The 21,351-nt window shown below is 37.7% G+C and overlaps 2 protein-coding genes across 2 annotated transcripts in view; one reads left to right on the forward strand and one right to left on the reverse strand.

The window, feature by feature from the left end:
* LOC142978921 (uncharacterized) lies at positions 1-18,125 on the forward strand. The gene is made up of 59 exons (XM_076123595.1): positions 1-142; positions 1,257-1,431; positions 1,636-1,810; positions 1,916-2,019; positions 2,298-2,444; positions 2,602-2,719; positions 2,845-2,920; positions 3,250-3,420; positions 3,561-3,625; positions 4,206-4,233; positions 4,340-4,366; positions 5,091-5,202; positions 5,402-5,526; positions 5,687-5,737; positions 5,867-5,978; positions 6,228-6,352; positions 6,433-6,483; positions 6,558-6,666; positions 6,833-6,957; positions 7,175-7,225; positions 7,345-7,447; positions 7,676-7,800; positions 7,974-8,024; positions 8,104-8,224; positions 8,327-8,457; positions 8,551-8,601; positions 8,682-8,784; positions 8,961-9,091; positions 9,199-9,246; positions 9,318-9,426; positions 9,530-9,645; positions 10,213-10,263; positions 10,370-10,472; positions 10,814-10,941; positions 11,205-11,255; positions 11,379-11,427; positions 11,715-12,007; positions 12,164-12,181; positions 12,267-12,387; positions 12,824-12,963; positions 13,049-13,099; positions 13,184-13,295; positions 13,412-13,542; positions 13,731-13,781; positions 13,862-13,970; positions 14,171-14,304; positions 14,423-14,473; positions 14,591-14,702; positions 14,787-14,920; positions 15,007-15,057; positions 15,141-15,911; positions 15,993-16,136; positions 16,216-16,337; positions 16,425-16,538; positions 16,632-16,690; positions 16,792-16,901; positions 17,146-17,275; positions 17,372-17,462; positions 17,587-18,125. Exons 1-59 carry the CDS (start codon positions 94-96, stop codon positions 17,815-17,817), a joined length of 6,747 nt encoding a protein of 2,248 aa, XP_075979710.1. The 5' UTR covers positions 1-93; the 3' UTR covers positions 17,818-18,125.
* Positions 18,119-21,351, reverse strand: part of LOC142972571 (rifampicin phosphotransferase-like) — a 12,819-nt gene continuing 9,586 nt past the window's right edge. Inside the window, exons 17-23 of the mRNA XM_076113801.1 lie at positions 20,980-21,196; positions 20,404-20,645; positions 19,954-20,102; positions 19,518-19,745; positions 19,050-19,239; positions 18,542-18,659; positions 18,119-18,340 (exon numbers count right to left, since the gene is read on the reverse strand). Coding sequence (XP_075969916.1) covers positions 18,171-18,340; positions 18,542-18,659; positions 19,050-19,239; positions 19,518-19,745; positions 19,954-20,102; positions 20,404-20,645; positions 20,980-21,196 — 1,314 coding nt within the window. The 3' untranslated portion in view covers positions 18,119-18,170. The remainder of the gene's footprint in view (positions 18,341-18,541; positions 18,660-19,049; positions 19,240-19,517; positions 19,746-19,953; positions 20,103-20,403; positions 20,646-20,979; positions 21,197-21,351) is intronic.

Consider the following 21,351-nt stretch of genomic DNA (forward strand, 5'->3'; position numbering starts at 1 on the left):
TGAAAAGGACCTGATGTCAAAACTTAAGAATTAAAAATCATTTTTAATTTCACAGGACTGTTTCTGTAATTAGATAAGCATATATTATTAGCCATGGCGGAAACGGGTGAGGCTGCGGAGCAGCCTGGGGAAGTTGAGGAGGGTACGTACTTACCTATTTACTACTTATTACTTACTTTTAGAACTATGGTTAATTAAAAAAAATAGGTATGCGATCGAGAATACGTAGGTTCCTAAGTAAGTCGATCTTGACGAACTGATGACAGCGAGCCAACTTAAGAGTATAGTAAGGAGGTACAAGACAGGTATGCGAAATTGAGGCATTTAAGCATATACATTTCCAAAGTTTCGTAGAGTTAAAAGTACCTACCTACCTAGTTAGATAGTTTACTTAGTAGTCACTACTTGTTAATATGTTACTTCTTTAACATTATAAGTTTGTATAGTAGTTGGTATATGTAGGGACATAAAATAAAATGAATAAATAAATATTATTGGACAACTCACACACGGTCATTTGATTCCAAACTAAGCAGAGCTTGTACTATGTAACCAAATAACTGATAAACATAGTTATATATTTCTAAATACATACTTATATAGAAACATTAACATCCAGGCTCAGAACAAATACTCGTGCTCATCACACAAAGATTTGTCCTGGGTGGGATTTGAACCCACCACACGTATAAAATAAATTAAATAAACTGCGCGATCTACATACGGTATGAAATGAGAGTAACTGCATAAAAATACATAGGAAGTCTTTTATGACAAATAATGGATATAATATTATTTGAAAGTTAAAGGTCCTTTTTTATTTTTTTTAGAAATAGATAAGTACCTACCCTTGATTGCAAACCTGAAAGCACGAGTTGTCTTGTCTGATTGAAAGATGATTCTGAACAACTGACGTCTTTTTTAGACAGTCATTATTTTTTAAAAAGATGTCAGAGATAATTTATGAAATATTCAAAATATTTATGTACTCATTACCCTTAATCATAAAACGAAATTAAGTTGAGCAGTATTCATCTTTTTCATTTTTTTCAAATGTTGAGTACGTACTGCGCAAGCCTAAAAAGTTCTAAGAATTTCCGGTGAACTGCTTGAAATTCTTAGGACTTAGGTAAAAATTCCCTTTATAAACATTTAATTTTATATTGCTGCTCCATAATTTTAGGGCAATATTCCTATACTAAACTAATTTTTCATTAGCTACCTAGCATAACTGCAAGTGTAATTTGTTTTTGCAGCTGCAGCAATGGAGCCATCCGAACCGACAGCATTCCCTCCATACCCGCCGTATGTAGTGGAACCAGCGCCCGCGTCAGTAGCGGACACTATCATGGCTGGGCGCGATCTACGTGTCCAGCACAAATCTCTACCGAAAAGACCTGTGCATCCTCCTCCTAAGCCGGCAAGGCCCAGGTAACTCCTTTACTTTCTCTCACTTAAAAGCTGACTTTAACGTTTTTCTACACGTTTCAAATCAGCATTTGGTTCTATGCCCTATGTCTGCGAAATAATGGCCACTCCAGACAACCGATAAGTACTTGTAGATTGTCGCTACTAATGAAACTAACGAACTAAAGCGACAAAGACTGTCGTACTATCGTATAAATAATATTCCAGAGGACCAAAGGCAACCGATGTGAAGCTTCCGAAACGGGCTATGAGAGCGCATGCACGATGTCTTCGGCGTCACGGAACAGTACTCACTGACAGACTCGAGCGCATAGCAAAGCCTCGACGAAGAGCGATCATTTATTTGTGGCGAGAACAGGCCCAAACATTACCTCCAGAAACGGTCAGGACTTTTCAGTTCATTTTATTCAGTTATAGATAAAATACCCTTTTATTATTATGAAGCATTAGATTTTCTCATGAATAACGGAGTTTTATATTCACACAGATTTCTCGTTTGAGATCTATGTTGGATGCGGACGAACCATTTAAGCCTGATCAGGCTTATGAATATTTTATCAATTTACGAAAATCTAAGAAGAAATCTTCCGCGTAAGTATTTTTAAATTACTACAATTTCTGTTTGATTGTTAATCCCTAGTCAGCTACTGAATACTATACTGTCCTGTTCTTATAAATGTTTAGAGGCAGAACATAGATTGGACCGAGCGGTTTTTTACAGGACATCACATTCGGAACCAGGATGTTCACATGATAGCTAATTCACTGATTAGCATCTATTACGCACGCAACGAGATCCTGCAAAAAACCGAAAGGATTCATAGATATACCTATTGTTACTCTTATAATATTTCTCATTCGTCCTCCAGTGTCTCAAGAGTAAACGAAATAAAGAAGGATATTCTTTCGATGTACGGTGACAAACGCTTTACGTGGGCTCGTAATGCCACTGTGGCTTTTGCTCGAGGTATTCAATGTCGGCTGTCGAGACCAGGACGTTACGCACTGGCCGATGGGTAAGTGTTATTTGAAACTAAGTCAGGTAATTAACTATTCTAGTTATTCAATTCTACATCAGTCAGTTAGTAGCTGACTGGTTTCTAAATATGAAACTTGTTAAATACTTAGTCAACCAAAAATTTGAACTTATAAAATAAATCAATGTACCAACAGGATGCTCCGCTTGTCTAACATTATTTTGGACGAGATATGTGGATACATGCACATGAAAACTCCTTCAAGGCGAAGCTCTCATCCCAAAGCCAAGTTTATGATGGAAATGGCTGATAAGGTACCCATTTTACATGTAGTGACAATTTTTTTTTGCCTCTTCATATTGGAAAGCTAAGACCATCTAGTTGCTGCCAATAAATACTGCCGGATGTTAATCTGACGAATTGTTGATTTTCTTCACAGGTTGCAGTCTGGATAGATGAAATTCTTTCTGAATCGGACGACAGAATGCTGATGATGGACTTTGACGAAGACGAGGGTGAGTAAAACTTAACATATTATTGGTAAACAACAAAATGAAGGAACAATTGTCAACAGTTTCAGCGGAGGTCAGTTATACTCTAAAAGCAATTAAGGTAAGCCCCTAAAATTGTGACAATTGTTCATTTACCTTACTTGAGAATCCTAATTCTATAATATTTACTAACGAGAAAATTGGTCTGTGTTAAATAAAAGGATATTGAACAATTGTTTGCAAGTTACAGTCTTAGTATACATATATTTTTTATGCAAGCCAATTTCCTCGGGAGCATAAAGATAATCGAAGTGAAAAGGTACGATTCAATACTACTCTTTTTTGCCGAGAAGAAGTGGAACGGTCGTATGCGGATGCTGCGAGGCCACCACCTCCACCAGAGCCTGCCATCGTAGCAGACACGCCGAGTGAAACGTCGACTGGAGCTAGTCGAGACACTACACCGGGAGACGAAACACCGACAGAGAGCATGGCGCCATCTGAACAGCCTCCACCAAAATCGAGTGATTAAAAGATAAGTGAGTCTGTTCTCTTTAGTAATAATAACAAAGTTTCCCTCAATCAGAGTTCAAGTGCCATGATAGATTATATACCAACAAAATAGCAAACCCAGTGATAAATGCGACTTTTTCTCTTATTCCAGATCTGTTCTGGAAGCCTGGTGGCGATTCTTCTTTTGCAGACGATTTTCTTGACATGATGGGTGCTGTAAGTACTTAAAACAGTGTTTTTTTTTAGTATTTACTAATCTAGCTTCTTGAGTTTATATAATTCCGATTTATTTCATAGGTTACGTGCATCATAAGTCAACGTCTCATTATATTGCCTGTTAATTTGGAAACAGTCCTTGAAAATAGTTACGTCTATAGACCAGAAGCAACAGCTCCCACTTGAAAATATTGACATTTGTGAATAGAAACAGCGTTGATTTGTTGATTCTTTTTTAACGAAACATTTATTAGATTAAATAAACTTTAAAGAATAAAAAAAATGTAAAAGAAAGTATTTATAAAAACGTTAAAAAATAAAGTAAATTTGAAAACTAAATATATTTTATTATTTTCTATCTTACACAACTGAACACGGCTGTACAAGGTAGGTCATTTTAATAAATTTTGTTTTTACAGAATCTCTCTTCATTTTTCATGTCTGATGACATTCTTTTAATCTTGATGTATCCGTGTTCATTTGTATCAGATGGAAAAATAAGGAGGGTTTCTTAGTTGAATTCTATAGTAAATTGATTCGATATGATCGTGAACAAAAGTTAACGGTTTTATATTTTCAGGGTGGCGCCGGATCGAAACTTCTGCCTGGTGAGTTCATTCAGATATTTAGCAATATTCAGATATCCCTTACGTGAGGAGTTCGGAAAGCAGGAACAGTATTTCACTAAAATTTAATAAAGATATTTTGTTGCAGAGACTCCGGCTTACCTGAAATTTTCGGGTAAGTACCTACCTGTAAATTGTTGTCAGTTGTTAAACCCAAGCAACCCAACCAAATGTTTTATTTCGCACTTGTTCGGAAACTATGTTTAATGCTTTACAGTAACGCTAAAATAAGAAGCACATATAATTTATTTTTTGATACAGAAAGTAAAATAAATATGAAGATGCGGAAGAAATTAGTTACCACTGCGTAGGTATTGCAATGAAAAGTCTCTGCATGCTATCGATTGGACCCGTAACATTCTCCCAGCGTCTGAGTTAGAGGTAGCGACATTGGGAACCCAACCACCCCTGTTTCTTCAGTACTCTTCAACACTTACAGCATGTGTCCGCGTATCTTCAAGAATAGGCTTTTGTCGCTCTGAGTTAAGACTGAAATATAATTGAAAATGCTAGGCAAAGACCTCTCCCCATAGTCCCCATAATCTCAATCTTTTGCTATCGTGGTCCAATATAATATCCGGTCAAAATATAACATCCACTATGCTGTGATGCTGTCACAGCTGTCAAATAAGAAAACTTAGCAACAGACACAAACCAGTCACAAATCTGTGTGGGATGCTATAAGTTTGCAAACCAAAGAGGTTTACTTTTTTATTTTTGTTTTTGAATAGAAAAATGCTTGACAATTAAAACGCTTTGAGATATCTTTTGTGAATACGGGCTTGGAACTGAGACCATTATTTTTAAGGTCTTTTAAACTGCACATTATGGTTATGCAGGTCCAATGCTAGAAGCTTTCTTGATCCTCATGGGTTCAATGACGAAGAGAGGTGATGAGAATCTGGTGACACATGGGAAATTTAACCAAACTTACAATGAGGCGGTTGACGAGTAAGGAACCTATAGAAATCTTAATGTAGAAATAAATACTCGGACTCAAATACAAGTAGTATAGGGGATTAAGTGTTGTCTCATATTTTATTATCACCGTAACTGCACATATATTATACTATATCCAGGGTCTCTGTAGTTACTAAAAAATTGTGTTACCCTAGCGCGAACTGAGAATAATGTCTTTTCTTCTTTGTAGGCTCAAGCGGACGCCTGACTTCAGCGCTCCGGAGTATAATTGCACATTAGCAAATACACTTAAAGATTTACTTGCTAAATGCAGTAAATCAGATACACCGAGTAATCTTTCTAAACATATGGAAGGTAAACAACAATATGTAATTTATTGTAAGAAGTTAAATTGTAGTTAATTCTTGATTATGTTGTTTAACACAAATCTGTCTTGGCAACTTTGCTGTTGTAACTAAAAAGGAACATGATTTATGGCGATAAAAAAAGGTTAAGGTAATCTTTTCTTTTACAGATATCGTCGATATTTGTGGGAAATACTTAGCACAGTATGCAGAATACAATAGTAAGTAACTACTTTGATCAATCAATCCTCTTTAAAAGTGACTAAGGTTCATTTTTCTACAATTGCTGCAGCTTCATAAATGTTCTTATGTATTAAAGATTCTATTAACCAGTGTAATACAATTTTCAGAGGATAAGGGCCCAGCCTTTAGATTGCTTGTAGAAAAAATGCGCGGCAAGGCTAGTGATCAACTTTTCCAAAAGGACAAAATTAATAAGACGTATGGAGCCGCCGCTGCGCAGTAAGTTTACTCCCAAAAATAATAATTTGGAGTATTGTGTGATTGTTGAAAGTTCATGAAACCTAGTTTCTAGATGGTAGGTTGATATTCTAGAAGAGGAAAGTTTTGATAAATTACCTATATTCACGTTAACGATGTAGGAGCAAATCCAGAAACCATCAAAATATTATATTTCATTTATACCTAGTTCGCTGTGTAAGTTTGAGAGACTGCGTGTTTGTTATAACCAAATTACACATGTCATTTTAGACTGGAGAAAGCTAAAGGTCTGGAATCAGATCATGACGATCCGAATCTATCTCAAGCGATCCATTCAAACTTGACGAAGATAGTGGAAGGCGTTACTCCTGAAAATCTGAAGGCAGACATGGCGGGTAAGTACACTGTCATAAAAATGTGAATTTCTGCAAATATTTTTATGAGCTTTTCTAATGATATTCTTTCCGCTTTACAGAGACTACGGATATTTGTTCGAAATATCTGTCTCAGGCCGCAATCGATGAATGTAAGTACCTACTTACTACATTTGCTTTAGGTATTTTGTTCTAATGCTGATTTGCTTCTCGTTTTAATTCCTAGTGGAACGTGGCCCAGCATTTGACATATTGATTAAGGAGCTGGAACATTACGGAGCTGAACATTTCTCTGATTTCCCTGTTCTTCCGACCAAATTTACAGCGGCTTATACGTATGTAACCAATTTCCTATATGTTTTAATAAAATTATCTTCATAAATCATTACCTTAATTGGCTCCATGAATTAAACAAGTCGTTTTGAATGCATACTACACAAGCACAATAAGTAATTTAGTTACCTAAAAAACTATAACATATCTTCTTCGCTTATTCTTCAGATTAAAATCGGCTCCGGGCCTAACAGGGGTGAAGCCGGATCCTGCCACCGCTCCTTTATTTGCTGATTTATTGCACAGAGCCGGCGATGCCGCTGCACCTGCTAGACTTAAAAAGGATATGAACGGCAAGTACAGAGTACAGGGAGTAAATAGTTCTTAAATATTGAACGTTGAGATTTGTTACAGCAGGCTTCTAGAAAAACAGGATATATATCTTCGGTTAGCTAGTAATTAGTTACTTAGCACTATTTTTTATTTCGATGTGATTGAGTTGATCCTATCCTAATAAATGAATTTAACCCGTAAAAAAGGGTGAAACTTAATTAACAATTATTTTTACAGATGTCATCGATAGATGTGCCAATTACCTCTCTGCTTTTGTACGAGACCGAGGTTTGTTGTTGCATCCTATTAAATATCTACTAAGTATATTAAAAAAAGTATTGGATTTAGATTTTTGTAAAAGGTTTCTTATTTTGTAATTATAAGTTAATTACACTCACTGTAAACAGACGCTGCTAAGCAAAAGTTGTTGGAAATGATGAGAAGTAAACCATCAACTGTATTTGCGAAAAGAAATAATTATTCCATGGATTACGCTACTGGAGCCGCTGAGTAAGTGACTTTACTCCACTTTTACTTAAAAGGAAAAAATATAAACTCCATTTATTTGCATGACAAAAAGTTTCTGGTAAATTATGAGCAAATGTTTTGCGACTGTTCCGCATTTCCCCTTAAAAACATCAATCACAGATTAAAATTTAAACCATGTACTTCAAATTGCTATGTTCCTTTCACTTAAAGCTTGTTAAAACTATTAGAACTATTATTTTGTCTTGATAGAACTGAAAGTGCTCCAGCAATAGCACCGTTCCTGCCAATAAAGGACATAGCTGATGAGGGCAAGCAAGTTTTATCTAAAGATATGGAAGACAAGACACCTCCAGAACTTACGATTGCTGTAAAAGGTATACTACCTACTCATAACTTTTTTGATCATTATTATAGTATATTTAAACTTCTAAATGCAAATACGCACGTTATTTTAGCAAAAATCCTAATGCTAAAGAAATTTGAACTTCGTACTTACGTACAATTTTTTATCATTAACTTAAGTAAACTATGGTTTAAATCCTTACAGCTCTGGTTCAGGATGTCTCGAGGCACTTATCCCAACCAGTTGCCCTTCGAAGTAAGCACTTTAATTTTTTTAAATATTCGCATCACGTTTGTTTTCCCCCTACATGCCTTACTCACGTGTTTTCCATCAGGTGGCATTGCTGGTCTGAGATACCCACTGGAGTTTTTATCTGCCGTAAAGAAGTCTTTGGGCTCAAGACCTTTGTTTAAATACAAGGCTTATGGACAATCGTATTCAGATGCCGCAAATACGTACGTACCTTACCTAATATGAATAATACAAAGCCGTATATTCATAGCCCTTAGCCTTTTCATTGTTTAAATTTAATACTTATAGCCATCTTTTCTGCATAGATTGATGCATGCAGGACCTTTAGAGATGGAAAAACGAGCAGAAACGCAGGATTTACAACATCAAATTAGGTCAGAAATGAAAAGAGGAGTGCCTTCGCAACTGGCTCCAAGTATTGCTGAAGACTTACATCGTAAGTAAATACACGGTCAAAAGAAACACATGTGTGTTATCCAGCTACAGTTTAAATTTGCGATATCTCAAATATTACATTATTTTCTAACAGCTACAATGGACAATGCTGCTACACATTTAGCCAACGTTGGTGCTGATAGAGGTAAGTTAATACTATATAAGTAATAATACCAACAACAAGAGAAATTTTACATATTTGTTAACACGTATGATCGTGAACAGGAGACACATTGACCCACCTGGTGGGAATGATGAAAGAAAAAGGAGGAGTCCCTCTGGCACAGTTACAAGGCTATGATCAAACTTACGGGGACGGTGGAAGAAGGTTTGCTTTGATGTTTCCTTTGTTACAATTTTACTCTATCTAATGCTTTTATTTGGTTTTCGACCACTTTGAATCCAGTACATTACTAAACCTTAATTTAAGAATTCACGTGACTATTAAGACGGTTAACTTAATGATCATAATTAATAAAAAGTTATACTCTTGAATGACTACAGAATAGAAAATGCTTCGAGTCTAGCAAATGAGAAGGTTGAGGCAGCTGCATATGAAAAAGTTAAAGGAAAGCTCACCACGTTGGCTGCAGGAAAGACTGACTTACCTGAAAGACAAGCTAAGCATATGCCAGGTAACTCTCAGAATAGTTCCGACAATTTCACCGATAATAAAGAAGTGAGTTGTTGACCTATTTTAAAGTAAATAAGAAAGATAAATATAAATGAAATCTGTTTACAGGGATCATAGACGAAACCTCCAAATTTCTTGCTGCACCGGTACCTGAGAGTAAGTGTTTAATTTCTAGAAACATATTATAAAGTACTAAGCAAGCAGTAAAATATTGTTGTAAATTGTAGCGAATGCTGAGAAGCGTAAAGTGCTGGCCGATATGATGGCCAAAGGTGGTACCGACCTCGTCGGCCAGGAGGGCATCTATAAGATGACGTACACTGAAGGAGGCGACGAGTAAGTTTACATCCCAGTGTACCTTCTGTACTGGTATTTCTTAATACTTGCCGAATAATTATTGTTAATTAAATTAGGGGATGAACTGGTAATTTTATTTCAGAATTCGCCATGCTCCGGTGGGTGTGACGAAAGCCCAGGACGAGGGAAAGAAAAAAGAAATCGAAGCGAAAGTAAATACAGTGGTTAGCGATAAAAAGATGCAGTCGATACTGAAAGGTATTCATTATATATAACATACTAGCTGACCCGCGCAACTTCGCTTGCGTCACATAAGAGAGAATGGGTCAGAATTTTCCACGTTTTTGTAACACCTTTTTACTGTTACTCTGCTCTTATTGGTCTATAAAATATGCTTTTTTTCACGAAAAATATTCTCAAAATTATTTATATATCTTAGTATAACGAAGTCGCGCTAAAGCATATCCGCCATTAAAACAGTTGCCATGGCAACGGAATTTTGTTGATTCAATGTCATTATAATATTAATTTATCGCGACTTCGATGAATTTTCTGAATTTTCCCGGAAAATGCGTAATTTTTCCGGGGTAAAAAGTAGCCTATGTCCTTTCTCGGGTATCAAAATATCTCCATACCAAATTTCATGCAAATTGGTTCAGTAGTTTAGACGTGATTGAGTAGCAGACAGACAGACAGACAGACAGACAGAGTTACTTTCGCATTTATAATATTAGTATGGATAGAATAATTTTACCAGTAGCAGGCTATGAGTATGTAGAATAAGAGTTGTGAGATAGTTTTCCTAATTTTCGTTTTCCTATTCAGATCCCATACAGGAAGGAGCAGCGCATATAGCGGACACAGTTAAATTGAGAGGTGGGTATATTAAAATATGTTTCGAATACTACAAAGATAAACTACACATTAAATACTTTACCTATAGTAAATTAAATATATAATTATGTGTTGTATTATCCCACAGCTCAGGCAATGGAAGTGATACAAAAGAGTATGGAAAACCAAAAAGCCAACGACTTCCTTACAGTCGGCAAGTTTAGCAAAACCCATGAAGGAGCAGCAAATATGTATGAATTTTTTCAATCAATTACTTTAGATAGTTGCTAATGTAACCGTACCTGTGTTGTTTTAATAATTACTTAAATTACTCTTCTACAGCCCATGTCAGTAACCTTATTTAGATTATATAGTGCATAAATAGCAAAGTCAATATTCACTCTCTTCCTGCTTACTTTGTTTCGGTGTCTTGTCCTAACACACCCTAAGTGGGGTCGGCACGGCAAGTTTTCTTTCTCAAAACTATTTCTCTATTACTAATTTACTATTAGTTTAAGGGGTCTACAATGTCGTTATCTAAAGTTTACTCAGTCTATTCTTGACTAACGATATCTATTCATGTTGATATCAGGTTAGCACAGGCACCAAATTTCACCAGCCAGAACCCTTCCCCAGTTCTATTGAACGCTGTGGAGAAGAAGGTTAACGATATGCCTCTCGCACCAGCACCACCAAATCTAGAAAAAAGGCACATTGATGGTAACAAACAACAATATTATAAATTTGGACTTTTTAGATAAATGTTTGTTAATCAATCAATCCAAAGGTAATGAACGACTTTTGACGAAATTTTGTACACAGGCAGGTACCAATTTGATAACCTGTATTAACACATAGGGTACTTTTAAGTCTTAGAAATCTATTCACGCGGACGTCTATGGCAGATGTTGATTCCCTTTTCCTTTAATTCTTGTTTCTTGTTTTTTTATCAGCACACTAACAAATAATATGATACATTCCAGATGCAAAAGGGATCGCGTCTCAATACATCGCCGGTGTAGCTACTAAAGAATGTGAGTTGAATGTACTAGTTGCAGTCAAAACGTTATTTTTATTAAGTGTCGTATCTCACTGGTAAGCTGGAATCCTAATCTTTTTTCCTTCTATATTCTAAAATATTTTTTTATCTGTCTTAGGTGGTCTGGACGCAAAGTCTTTAGCAGATATGGAAGCAGCTGGTTTTGGGTATGTCGATCACCTTAGTCACTATACTTATTTATTTATTTCATTGGAAGATCAACATCGCTAAATATAATAAGCGATATACCTTAAAAACGGATAGCCAAATACAAGTCCTCCTACACTTACTATACTTTTGCCATAGAATATTTTTCCGGTGACTGTTATAGTGCACTGAATTTAGTAGGTTTATTAAGTGGAACAATTGTTAGCTTCTAAGTAACACCACCACACACCACAAAAGTTAGGATATTTACGTCTAACCGTAAATTTATACTGACGATGTGCTTCAGTGCGGGTACGAGTAAAGCTGCTGGAGCTGGGGCAGGCGCTGGGGCAGGCGCTGGTGGAGCATCGGCCGCAGCAGCAGCAGCGGCGGCGGCAGGGGCAGGATCAGCAGGGCCACCTGGTGAAACAGATGAAGAACGCAAAGCGAGATTAGCACGAGAAGCGGCAGAAAAGGAAAGACTCAGAAAGCTAGCAGAAGAAGAAAGACTTAGAAAAATGGGCGAAACGAAACAAATGAGACCTTCCATTGATGATTTAGCGGCCCGAAGAGGACGGCCTAGTCGAGACGGAGCACCAGGTTCTTTCATCTTTAAGACCTTTTTCACCTATTAGATTTTATAATTAAAAACTAACTCAAACTTAGTAATAATCGTAACCGTTTTCCTTTCTCGTTTGATTTTATTTTAACTTTAGAGTTCAAGTCGTCTAATAAAATTGATTTTATTTATTTCAGGTCAAGGAGCTTACGAGGGTAATAATTATTATACAAATGTTTAATAATGATATATAATCATTATTAAAGTATCGAATATATCATCGTAACATTTGTCCCGCAGATCATGACCCGCAACATCAGAACGCTCTGAATATTTTGCGCAGACAGTTGGAGTCACACGGCGGCGAAGTGTTCTATGAACAACCGCACATGAAGCTCACTCACCGGGAAGCGTCGAATTGGTACTCATTGTCTGGCTTAATATAGCATAGCAGTTATTCTTCCGTATGTCCTGAAACAGTTAAACAGTTCCCTTTGAAGTCAGCACAAAACTGAACGCCTAAAAGATTTTCCACTTCAGGCACGTAACGCATTGTTCTGGCGGTCTGCGTTCTGCGTTTACAATTTATAGTTGAAAGTGCGTTTACGTTGACCGCCGCGATTTAACCCCTTTTAGTGTGTCTAGATTTTACGACATTGCATGACAGTGAACGCGGATGGCAGAACTCGGAACTATGTCCGATTGCGTACTGAGTCTTTAGATAGTAGGTACTTCTGACAAGTAGCATTTAATGACAACTTAGTGTGATAAAAATTTCAAAGAATTATTTTCAACGGCTTTTTGCACTGGTAATAATTTTCGTAGTTGTTCTTACATTGTTATAAAAATATAATCAGGCTTGGTGGCGAGCCTTTGCAAGTGGAAAAGAGTGTAAAAGAGTCTGGCGACACAGCTCGTCTTCACAAGAAGTTTGAGAAAAAACTCAGTACACTTGTCGCTCCTGTAACACCAGCTAATATGAACGATACCATGCAAGGTAAGGGATATTAACTTTTTTGCAACTTGATGTCAAAAATCATTGTTATGAGAGCTTTGACTTATCTGTATTATCTTTTTTTTAGATGTCATCATAGAAAGCGGACGACAGCTTTCAGAACGCTTTGTCTCCGCAAGTAAGTTTCAACGAAAGGTTGAGAATATGAAAAAATATAATATATCTAATCATTTTTCTCTTACCGTTTTTATGTTAACTCTAGGTTACAAAGCCCAAGCTCGCGATGCTCTCATCTCGGAAATGCAGAAACGATGCAATGAAATACTTACGGAAATTGATGGAAATGCCGAAACGACTTTCTTTGGCGCTCAAAGGTAATTGGAAGTTGCATTAAATACCGATAAGTACTAGACAGCCAATGCTATAGATAAACTGATTATAAAACTGCACAATTTACAATAACGCTATTGATTAATAATGCCATTTTCAGATTAAAGAAAGTAAAGACTCTTCAGACGGATAAACCGTGTACTCGAGAGGCCCCGCGGCTGTCCAAGAAATTGGAAGATATAATGCGATTTCATTCCAATACTCCTCGAAAGCTCGGTCCTACTATAAAAGGTAGGCACATCGTACTAAAGTGATCAATTTCATTCATATGAATAACTTGTAAATTGCTAACATGACAGACACTTTACAGAAACATTGCTTTTACAACTATCGTTGCTAAAGTCATTGTTTAACAATCTATACTTGATGTTATTCAAAAAGTCAACATCGGAACTTAACTTAAAAAAAATGCGTTTCAGATCACACAAAAGATGCTGCTAATTACCTGTCAACGGTTGTAACAAAACCGGGTAAGTGAAACTCAATTATATTCTTCAGAACAATGTTAAGTCGAAAGGACAATTTTGAAAGGGGTTTTTCTTTTCTCCAGATGACCACATAGAAGCTTATATCGCTCTACTGGAAGAAATGGAAGCAGCTGGTGGTACGCCTCTTATTGAGGGAGAAATACCTAAGACACATGCGGAGGCGGCTGCTTAGTTAGTCTTATTTATTTACCTGCTTGTTTTATCTCTGAGCCTATAGTTCAGTATGAGTAGGATGAAGTAAAGATGGTATAGAGAATATGTAAAGTACGCAACTTCAAAGATTTAAAGACCCCATACATTCATTTCAACAGGTAGACAGATTCAACTCAATCTTAGTTAGAACTAAAAGAGAAGTTGTTCTCTCCCAACAGTTTACGCCAGCTTACGTCTTTCGAGGACAAAATCAACCATCCAAACTCTGCCATGCATGGTCAAATTAAGGGGAAACTGCAAACATTGATGTCCAATGTGGTACCCTCCGGATATACGAAAGCTGTCATGGATGGTGAGAACCTTAAAATTATATGTCTACATACTTTGAATAAACGTATATAAAACGTGTTTTTATACGAAGCTTTGAGAGAGAAAAGAACAACCTTTAATACATATGTTCATGTTTTCAGGTGTAATATCCGACTCAGCGGGTCTATTGACTTCTTACGTGACATTTGAAGGTATACTTTAAAGTAACGGCGTAACTAACAGTAGACAGATCAATTAAAATACCAAACTAATTAGCATTAGTAGATTGTAAGTATAAACTGTCAAATAACCTACTTACATATTTTTAGGTGAAAAAACTCAAGCGCTACGTGAGATGGTGAAACACATGGACGATGCCGGTCACAATGTGTTGTTAAGACACGGGAATGTTCGCAAATCTTTCAGAGATGGAGCTGACATGTAAGTTCAATAGAGTTTTACACTCGTTTAATAAGAAGGGATGATTTTTTGTATGTTTTTCTAATGCTTCGTGTATTTAAACAGACTCCGAGGCAAACATACTGACCAACTTAGAAATGTACCAAATGCTGATCCAGTCGTGGCAAGGAAGATACAAATCAAGTTGCACAACCTCATGAAAGACAACACACCTGACAAATTCAAGCCTATAATGGGAGGTAGGACATCGCTAGTCTATTTTTCTTCAAATGAGATTGCTATTCGAAAATAGTTAACTTATTGCAATGCTTCTGCCTTTTTACAGATGTCATTGAAGATGCGACTATGTATTTAGGAATCTATTTACTGGAATTACGTAAGATTTCTCATATTTTTAGAGTATTACATTGCGACAGACTTTTCTTAATACCTTCTAACTTCCGTTATTGTTTTCGACAGAGGTCATAAAAGTTTGCAAGTGTATGAAGAATGTGTTTGTACAATGCGAACTTTGGTGTGAAGAAATATTGCGTCGTGTTGGCAAACCACCGTGCACGTGCTCGCGACACATATCTGTGCAGGATCTGCACGACCTCGCGCCCACACATCATCTACGGATTTGTCCGGGCTCCTCTCGAACCTTCGCACCCGGCCTCGAAGTGTCCGTCACGGAATGTCACTCGAGACACCAAAACCTAGCTGGGACTGGTAAACAAGAATGCCAAGCCCCGTCGCCTTCTGCCGCTTGCCGTGAAAACGCAACTACGTCGTACCTGGTTCACTCGACATCATACAGCAGAAACTACACTTTGAATAGTGATCAACCCACACGAATCCCGCCGCAGAGCTCTTCAGATTCTGATTCGCCCATGACTGCAGGCTCTCGATCTCCAATGCTTTCTAGGCACGACGACGGTCGTGCGTCGACCGTCAAGTCTCTTTTGATGGATATACATTCACAAAACATACAATTTTTACATAAACACGAACAAGAGCAATGTTTGGATAGTGTTGAGGTCGCATCGCAGAGTGTGTCTCAAGGCCCGCATTCTCCCACCTCTTACTGGACAGGTAGAACATTACCACAAGAAAGACACGTGTCACCTTACCAACACACACCGATGACTACGTTCACTAGTATACATATGCCAGAAAGAGATCGACGATCTCCATTAAGTCCTCAGGCCAGCGCAATAACAAAAATTGGACGGAAAAGTAGCTACTGCTCCCGTAAGTTAACCACCTCATAAACCTTTAGTTTTGTTAGATATTGTCAAAGCATAAAATTCTATGTTTTACTTATATGTACAGGAACTCCAATATCAACTGATCAAATGGCCGACTGGCACGCAATGTTAGTAAGCCTTATGTGGAACGTACAAGCATGGCGGAAATGGATTCAAGAGAATATTGATCGTGGTCTAACATATAAATACGACCCTGATAACACGGCCGGTTAAACTATTTACCAATATCAAAATTTTATTTTCGGTCCTTATTTTCTTGTGTTAATTAAATACAATTTCAGAACTAGGTGAAGATGACTGGGCTTCGTTTCAAAGAAGAATATCAACGGAGTCTCTTCAGTGGCGTCAATACAACATTTTCAGTCGTCAACTCACCGTGCGACTAATTAAACGATACAACGACAAAGAAGTATAAGCTTCGTCTTGTATAATTTAATGTACCTAGTATTATTTTACCGTTTCTTCCTGATCGAATAATCTGAACGTTATGCCACAGATCGTTTCTCCTACACGTGCAACAGTGAAGACTGAATCGTATCGGGAATGCTCACGTGAAATGTTGGAAATAATCGACATGTTTAACAAATGGACCCAGTGGCTTATTCTAGTCGTAAGTTTTAACTTATGAAACTTACAGCTTCTATTTGTATTGTACTGAAATACTCCGTAACATCCAATCTACGTTTATATTGTATATTTTCAGGTAAAAGAAACTGGGTCACTGAAACATACCAGTGGCTCTAATATATCTCCGAGAGTAGAGTAAGTAATAAGTATCTCCTTATCATTGCGTAGTGGTACTTATGTCTCTTAGTGGTATGTACCGCTGTGTATATTAATTTTAAAATTTTCGTGATGCGCAGACGCTGGAACTACTACAAGAAGAAAATCTCGGAATGTTCAAAAGACTGGGTCAAGTACAATTTGCACTTGAAGGTGTACTGGGAGCAGAAATATGCGTCGTTTATATCGGGTAAGTTTGAAACATTTATAACGCTTCTTATTACTTTAAAATCTTTGAAAAAAACGTAGTACATAGCATTGGCAGTAAATAATCAGCAAAAAATAAAATTAGTATTGAATAGGATGATCCCGCTGATGGCACTAGCTGATTGAATCGATAAACAATATTTACAGGCAGAGTCCGACCAAGCACTTCATTTACAAATCAAAGCTCTACATTATCTAATATGTTTTGTCTTTGCACTTGTACATAGAATGTATGCCGCATATGTCAGCCCCAGGCCCAGTGTGGGTGGTGAGTGCTTGTGGTGCAGTGCCCAGCGGAGCCGTCGCTGCCGGCATCTACGACGGAGAAGTCATCTGGGTTGCTAGAACTACCCATAAGTTAGTACAACTTGCATAGCGTTTTACATGTAACCGAGTGGCAGTTTGTTTAAATTTAGTTTTGAAGGCTAAACACAAACGTGTTCTCTTTTCCAGGTGCAACGTGTTACCTGCGGCATTACAGCCATCGAAACATTGTTGCTTAGTATACGCTAATGGTGCTGTTCACTATTATACCAAATATCAGGTACGTAGTAACGTACGCACGTATTCGTAACTGGTGCACGAAACCACTCCTAAGATTGCTATTTTTTTTAATTAATACTTAAGTGTAACTATGGCTGCGAAATTAGTATTTGGCATTGCCTTAGGTGATGTGCAATGGTGACGTGAGTTGGTTGGCGTGGCGCGGCGGTGCAGTGGGAGCGCGCGCCGTGCGCGTGGCGGAAGGTATCTACGTGGGGCGCGTGCACTACCGCGGCTCGCACCTGCTGGGACCCGTGTACGCGCCGCAGTACCGCTGCCACGTCGTCATCTACGGACGACCCTTCGCCTTCAACTGCTACGAGCTCCTCGTACTCACCGACGAACCCAAACACTGATCACTCATTGATGGAAGTTCGAAATTCTTTGCGATTGAACGTCGTTGGTCGAAGTGACTAAATTTTGAGATTCAGAGCGGTGTCTCTACATGACACAAATTAAGGGAATTTATGGCAAGGGGTGTGTCAAATCAAGGCTAGTACTGGTGCTATGTTTTAAAGTTGCGGCTTTACGCAACTATAGTATCGTTCCCGTTTTCGGGAAAATGAATAAATCATGGATCAAAATTCAATGAAGTTTTCGAGTATAGTATGTTATGACGTTGGGTTTTGTAGAAGTGAAATGCTTTTGAATGTTTTGTATTGTGATTTACTATTTATTATATTAATATATTTTAACATGTGATTTGATTTCATACTATTTCATAATCGTTGGTCTCGTCTTGATTCTCTTCAACTTCAACTTTTTCGACGATGCCTTTGGTTCCTGAAAGTCTGACTAGATCCCCTGTTTTGAATATGTCTGTAGCGAACGCTGCCCCGACAATGCATGGGAGACCATATTCACGTGCTATGACCGCACCTGGAAGAATAAACAAGTATAACTACAAGATATAACGGATCGTGATGATTATCCACAATGACGACAAACGTTACATCGATTAGGCCACAGAGAATAACACTACGTTTGCCGATATAAGCATTACTTGCAATGGTATTGTGTAGTGGACATGAGTTTTATAATCACTGCAAAAGTAAAATTTACAATGAAATGATTACAAACCGTGAGATATGAGTCCACCAAGCTCTGTGACGATGCCAGTCAACAGCGGGAAGTATGGCGACCAGCCGATGTCTGTTGCGTGCGTTATTAGCACATCACCGCGCTGTAGTTGACTTATCTGGAACAAGATAAGCATTTACTAAAAATATTAAGCAGATTTAAAAAAATATACTGGAATGAACAAAAAAACATAGTATAAAAAAGCTTTTGAAAGCACAAGTGCAATGGACTGAGAGCTTACGTTTAACGCTTCTACATCCGATATTTTTCGGTGCGTATACGCACGTTTGTTTTTCTACGTTTTAGTTAGCTAATATTATGTCAAGAAACAAAATAAAAAACCCTTCCCCTTAAAATCTAGAGTAAACTCAAACATAATAAGTTGATCAGATGTGATAAAACAGGTATCATTGAACCCCAAAAGTATTGGACAACAAAAAAATGCGATTCCGTGCTGATATATGTGGTTTAACCCTATAAGTGTTCAAAAAAATCAACAACACCTTACCTCGGAAAGATCCTTGACCACACACGCTCTGGCGACCACTTCTCCGCCACACACGGAAGTAGCCTCTATCTTAACATCGCCCGCGGTTACCGCAGGACCTCTTAACTCTAGCGCGTTCACCCAGCCCGTGTTCAGTTCAGCAAACTTTAGCTTGCACCAGCCTGGGTGGTATTGCTGACGTTGAAGCGCTCTAAAGAAAAGAAAAAAGGCATTTTGTTATTTCTAGCACTTCTGCCACTGAAGCTATGTTATTGCCACGGACACCACGGTCGTGTAATGTGATAAGACAAATAATTTTAAATTAAATATCACAGTTAACAAACTATTTTGTTTTGGTACAAAAAGATACCCAACATAAAAACTGTCAGCCTGTGGCTAAGAGGCCTCCTGGACTTCTTCAGTTCACATAAAACGTGTACCGGGTTTTTAAATGACTCAAGATTTTAGAGCAACGTTCACAATACTTACTTCTTCAGCAGGGCAGGATCCCTATTAGCAATATAACTCCTGAGCTCATGCAATCTGAAGTGGAACACGAGTTCAGGGTTAGGTATATACCACTTGCGGACCAGCAATCGTCCCAGTTGTAGGAACCCGACGCGCAGTTTGTGTATCGCAAGGATTAAGTGTGCTTTAGTGCTTTCCCTGTGACGGACCGTCCGACGACAGAGCGGTAACACCCAGCGGAGAACTTTCCTAGAAAAGACAGGCTTCGTTACCATTGATGAAGAAAGTTGCTGGACAAAATTAGAGAATTATAAAATTCGATTATTTCAATAAAAAAAACCTTTTAAACGAAATAATGTTTGTCTCTTTCTAGAATTTAATTAATTTCGCCAAACTGCATGATCCAAAAGAGATTTCATTATTACGTGTGGTATATTTGAGGACACAAAATACATACCTCGTGCTATCTTTCTCAGGGCTAGTTAGAGCTGCAATAATTTCGTCACTGCTCTTAGCTTTAATTCCTTCAGTAGACACGTGCAGGTTTTGAAGCATTTTCATCATGTCTTCAGGAACCAGCACCCATGGTTTTGTGACTAGGTCAAACTGAGGAACAAATGAAAAAAAAACGTCAACTCCAAATCATTTGTTTGTTTGGGTCGAATTGAAAACCGGCGCATGCTGTAGTGGTCACCACAATCTCAATGCATCACACACGCGAGCTGACATAAAAATAACATACTTCAACCTTACATGCAAGTTCTTTAAGGCATTTCTTGAAAAGTCCCCAACCCCCACTTGACCAGCGTGGTAGACCAAGGCCTAACCCCTTTCTCATTTTCGGGAGGAAAGAGAGACTCTTGACGAGCAAAAGGATAGTAATGGGTTTAAAAAAAGATAGACTTACCTCCATAATAGCTCTATATCCATGATGTTCTAAGAACGAGCACACATCTAGATATACCCTAGGAGAATTTTTCTTCAGCCACTGCATAGCTACTTTAGGATCTAATGCCCTGAACTCCTCGGCTAAACCTGACGCTTCCAGCAATTGTACTAAATTGGCTAACGCTACGGGCACTTCGGCTGATAACACGTCGCCTGAACTGAAGAGGGAGCTTATTTCGTTGCATTGTTCAGGGGTAAAATCTAAAAAAAAATATTTGAAGTTTATTTTGAATAAAAAGTTAGACTAGGGAAAATAATCATAACACGTATACGTCGTATACGTGGGTGTGTGACTTTTTCCACGCAACGTGTACGCGCTAACGGCTATAAGTTTAGTAAAGTAACCTATATTCCAGGTCTCCGAATCAATTTTAATGTTGAATAGGTAGGGATATTAAAATTTTGTTAATGAACTATTCATTTACAAAATTTCTATGTCGCCATTCTATAACACATTAATGTTAGGTACTTAACGTCATCAATAACGATAATAATAGAACAATTAAAAAAAAATGCAGAAGTTAAAACATTTTACCTGTCTTTCCCTCTAAAAGAACAGTCATAGCGACAAACTGGCTGCAAGTGCTCGCGCTACTGGTCACACTGTGATTGTACGCGACTCGCTCCATCTTACTCTTGGACTGCTGAAGAGCATCAAACAACGTGTTCTGATCGTCCGTGTTCATTACATAGTTCAATGTGTTTACTGCTTTGATTGAGTCGTCCATCTTTCGTTTTGACATCATTAGGGTCTGAAAGTGAAAAAAGTGGCACTGTGTTCATATGTTTCTCAGACTTTTATATTGAGAACCTGATAAGTCCTTTTGACTTTTATATTGCAAAACTGATAAGACTTTTTGCTAATTTCGTTGTTTACATTCTTGTTCTATATCGCTTATCTAAACTG

This window comes from Anticarsia gemmatalis, chromosome 1, assembly GCF_050436995.1.
Source record: "Anticarsia gemmatalis isolate Benzon Research Colony breed Stoneville strain chromosome 1, ilAntGemm2 primary, whole genome shotgun sequence".
Classification (NCBI taxonomy): Eukaryota; Metazoa; Arthropoda; class Insecta; order Lepidoptera; family Erebidae; genus Anticarsia; species Anticarsia gemmatalis.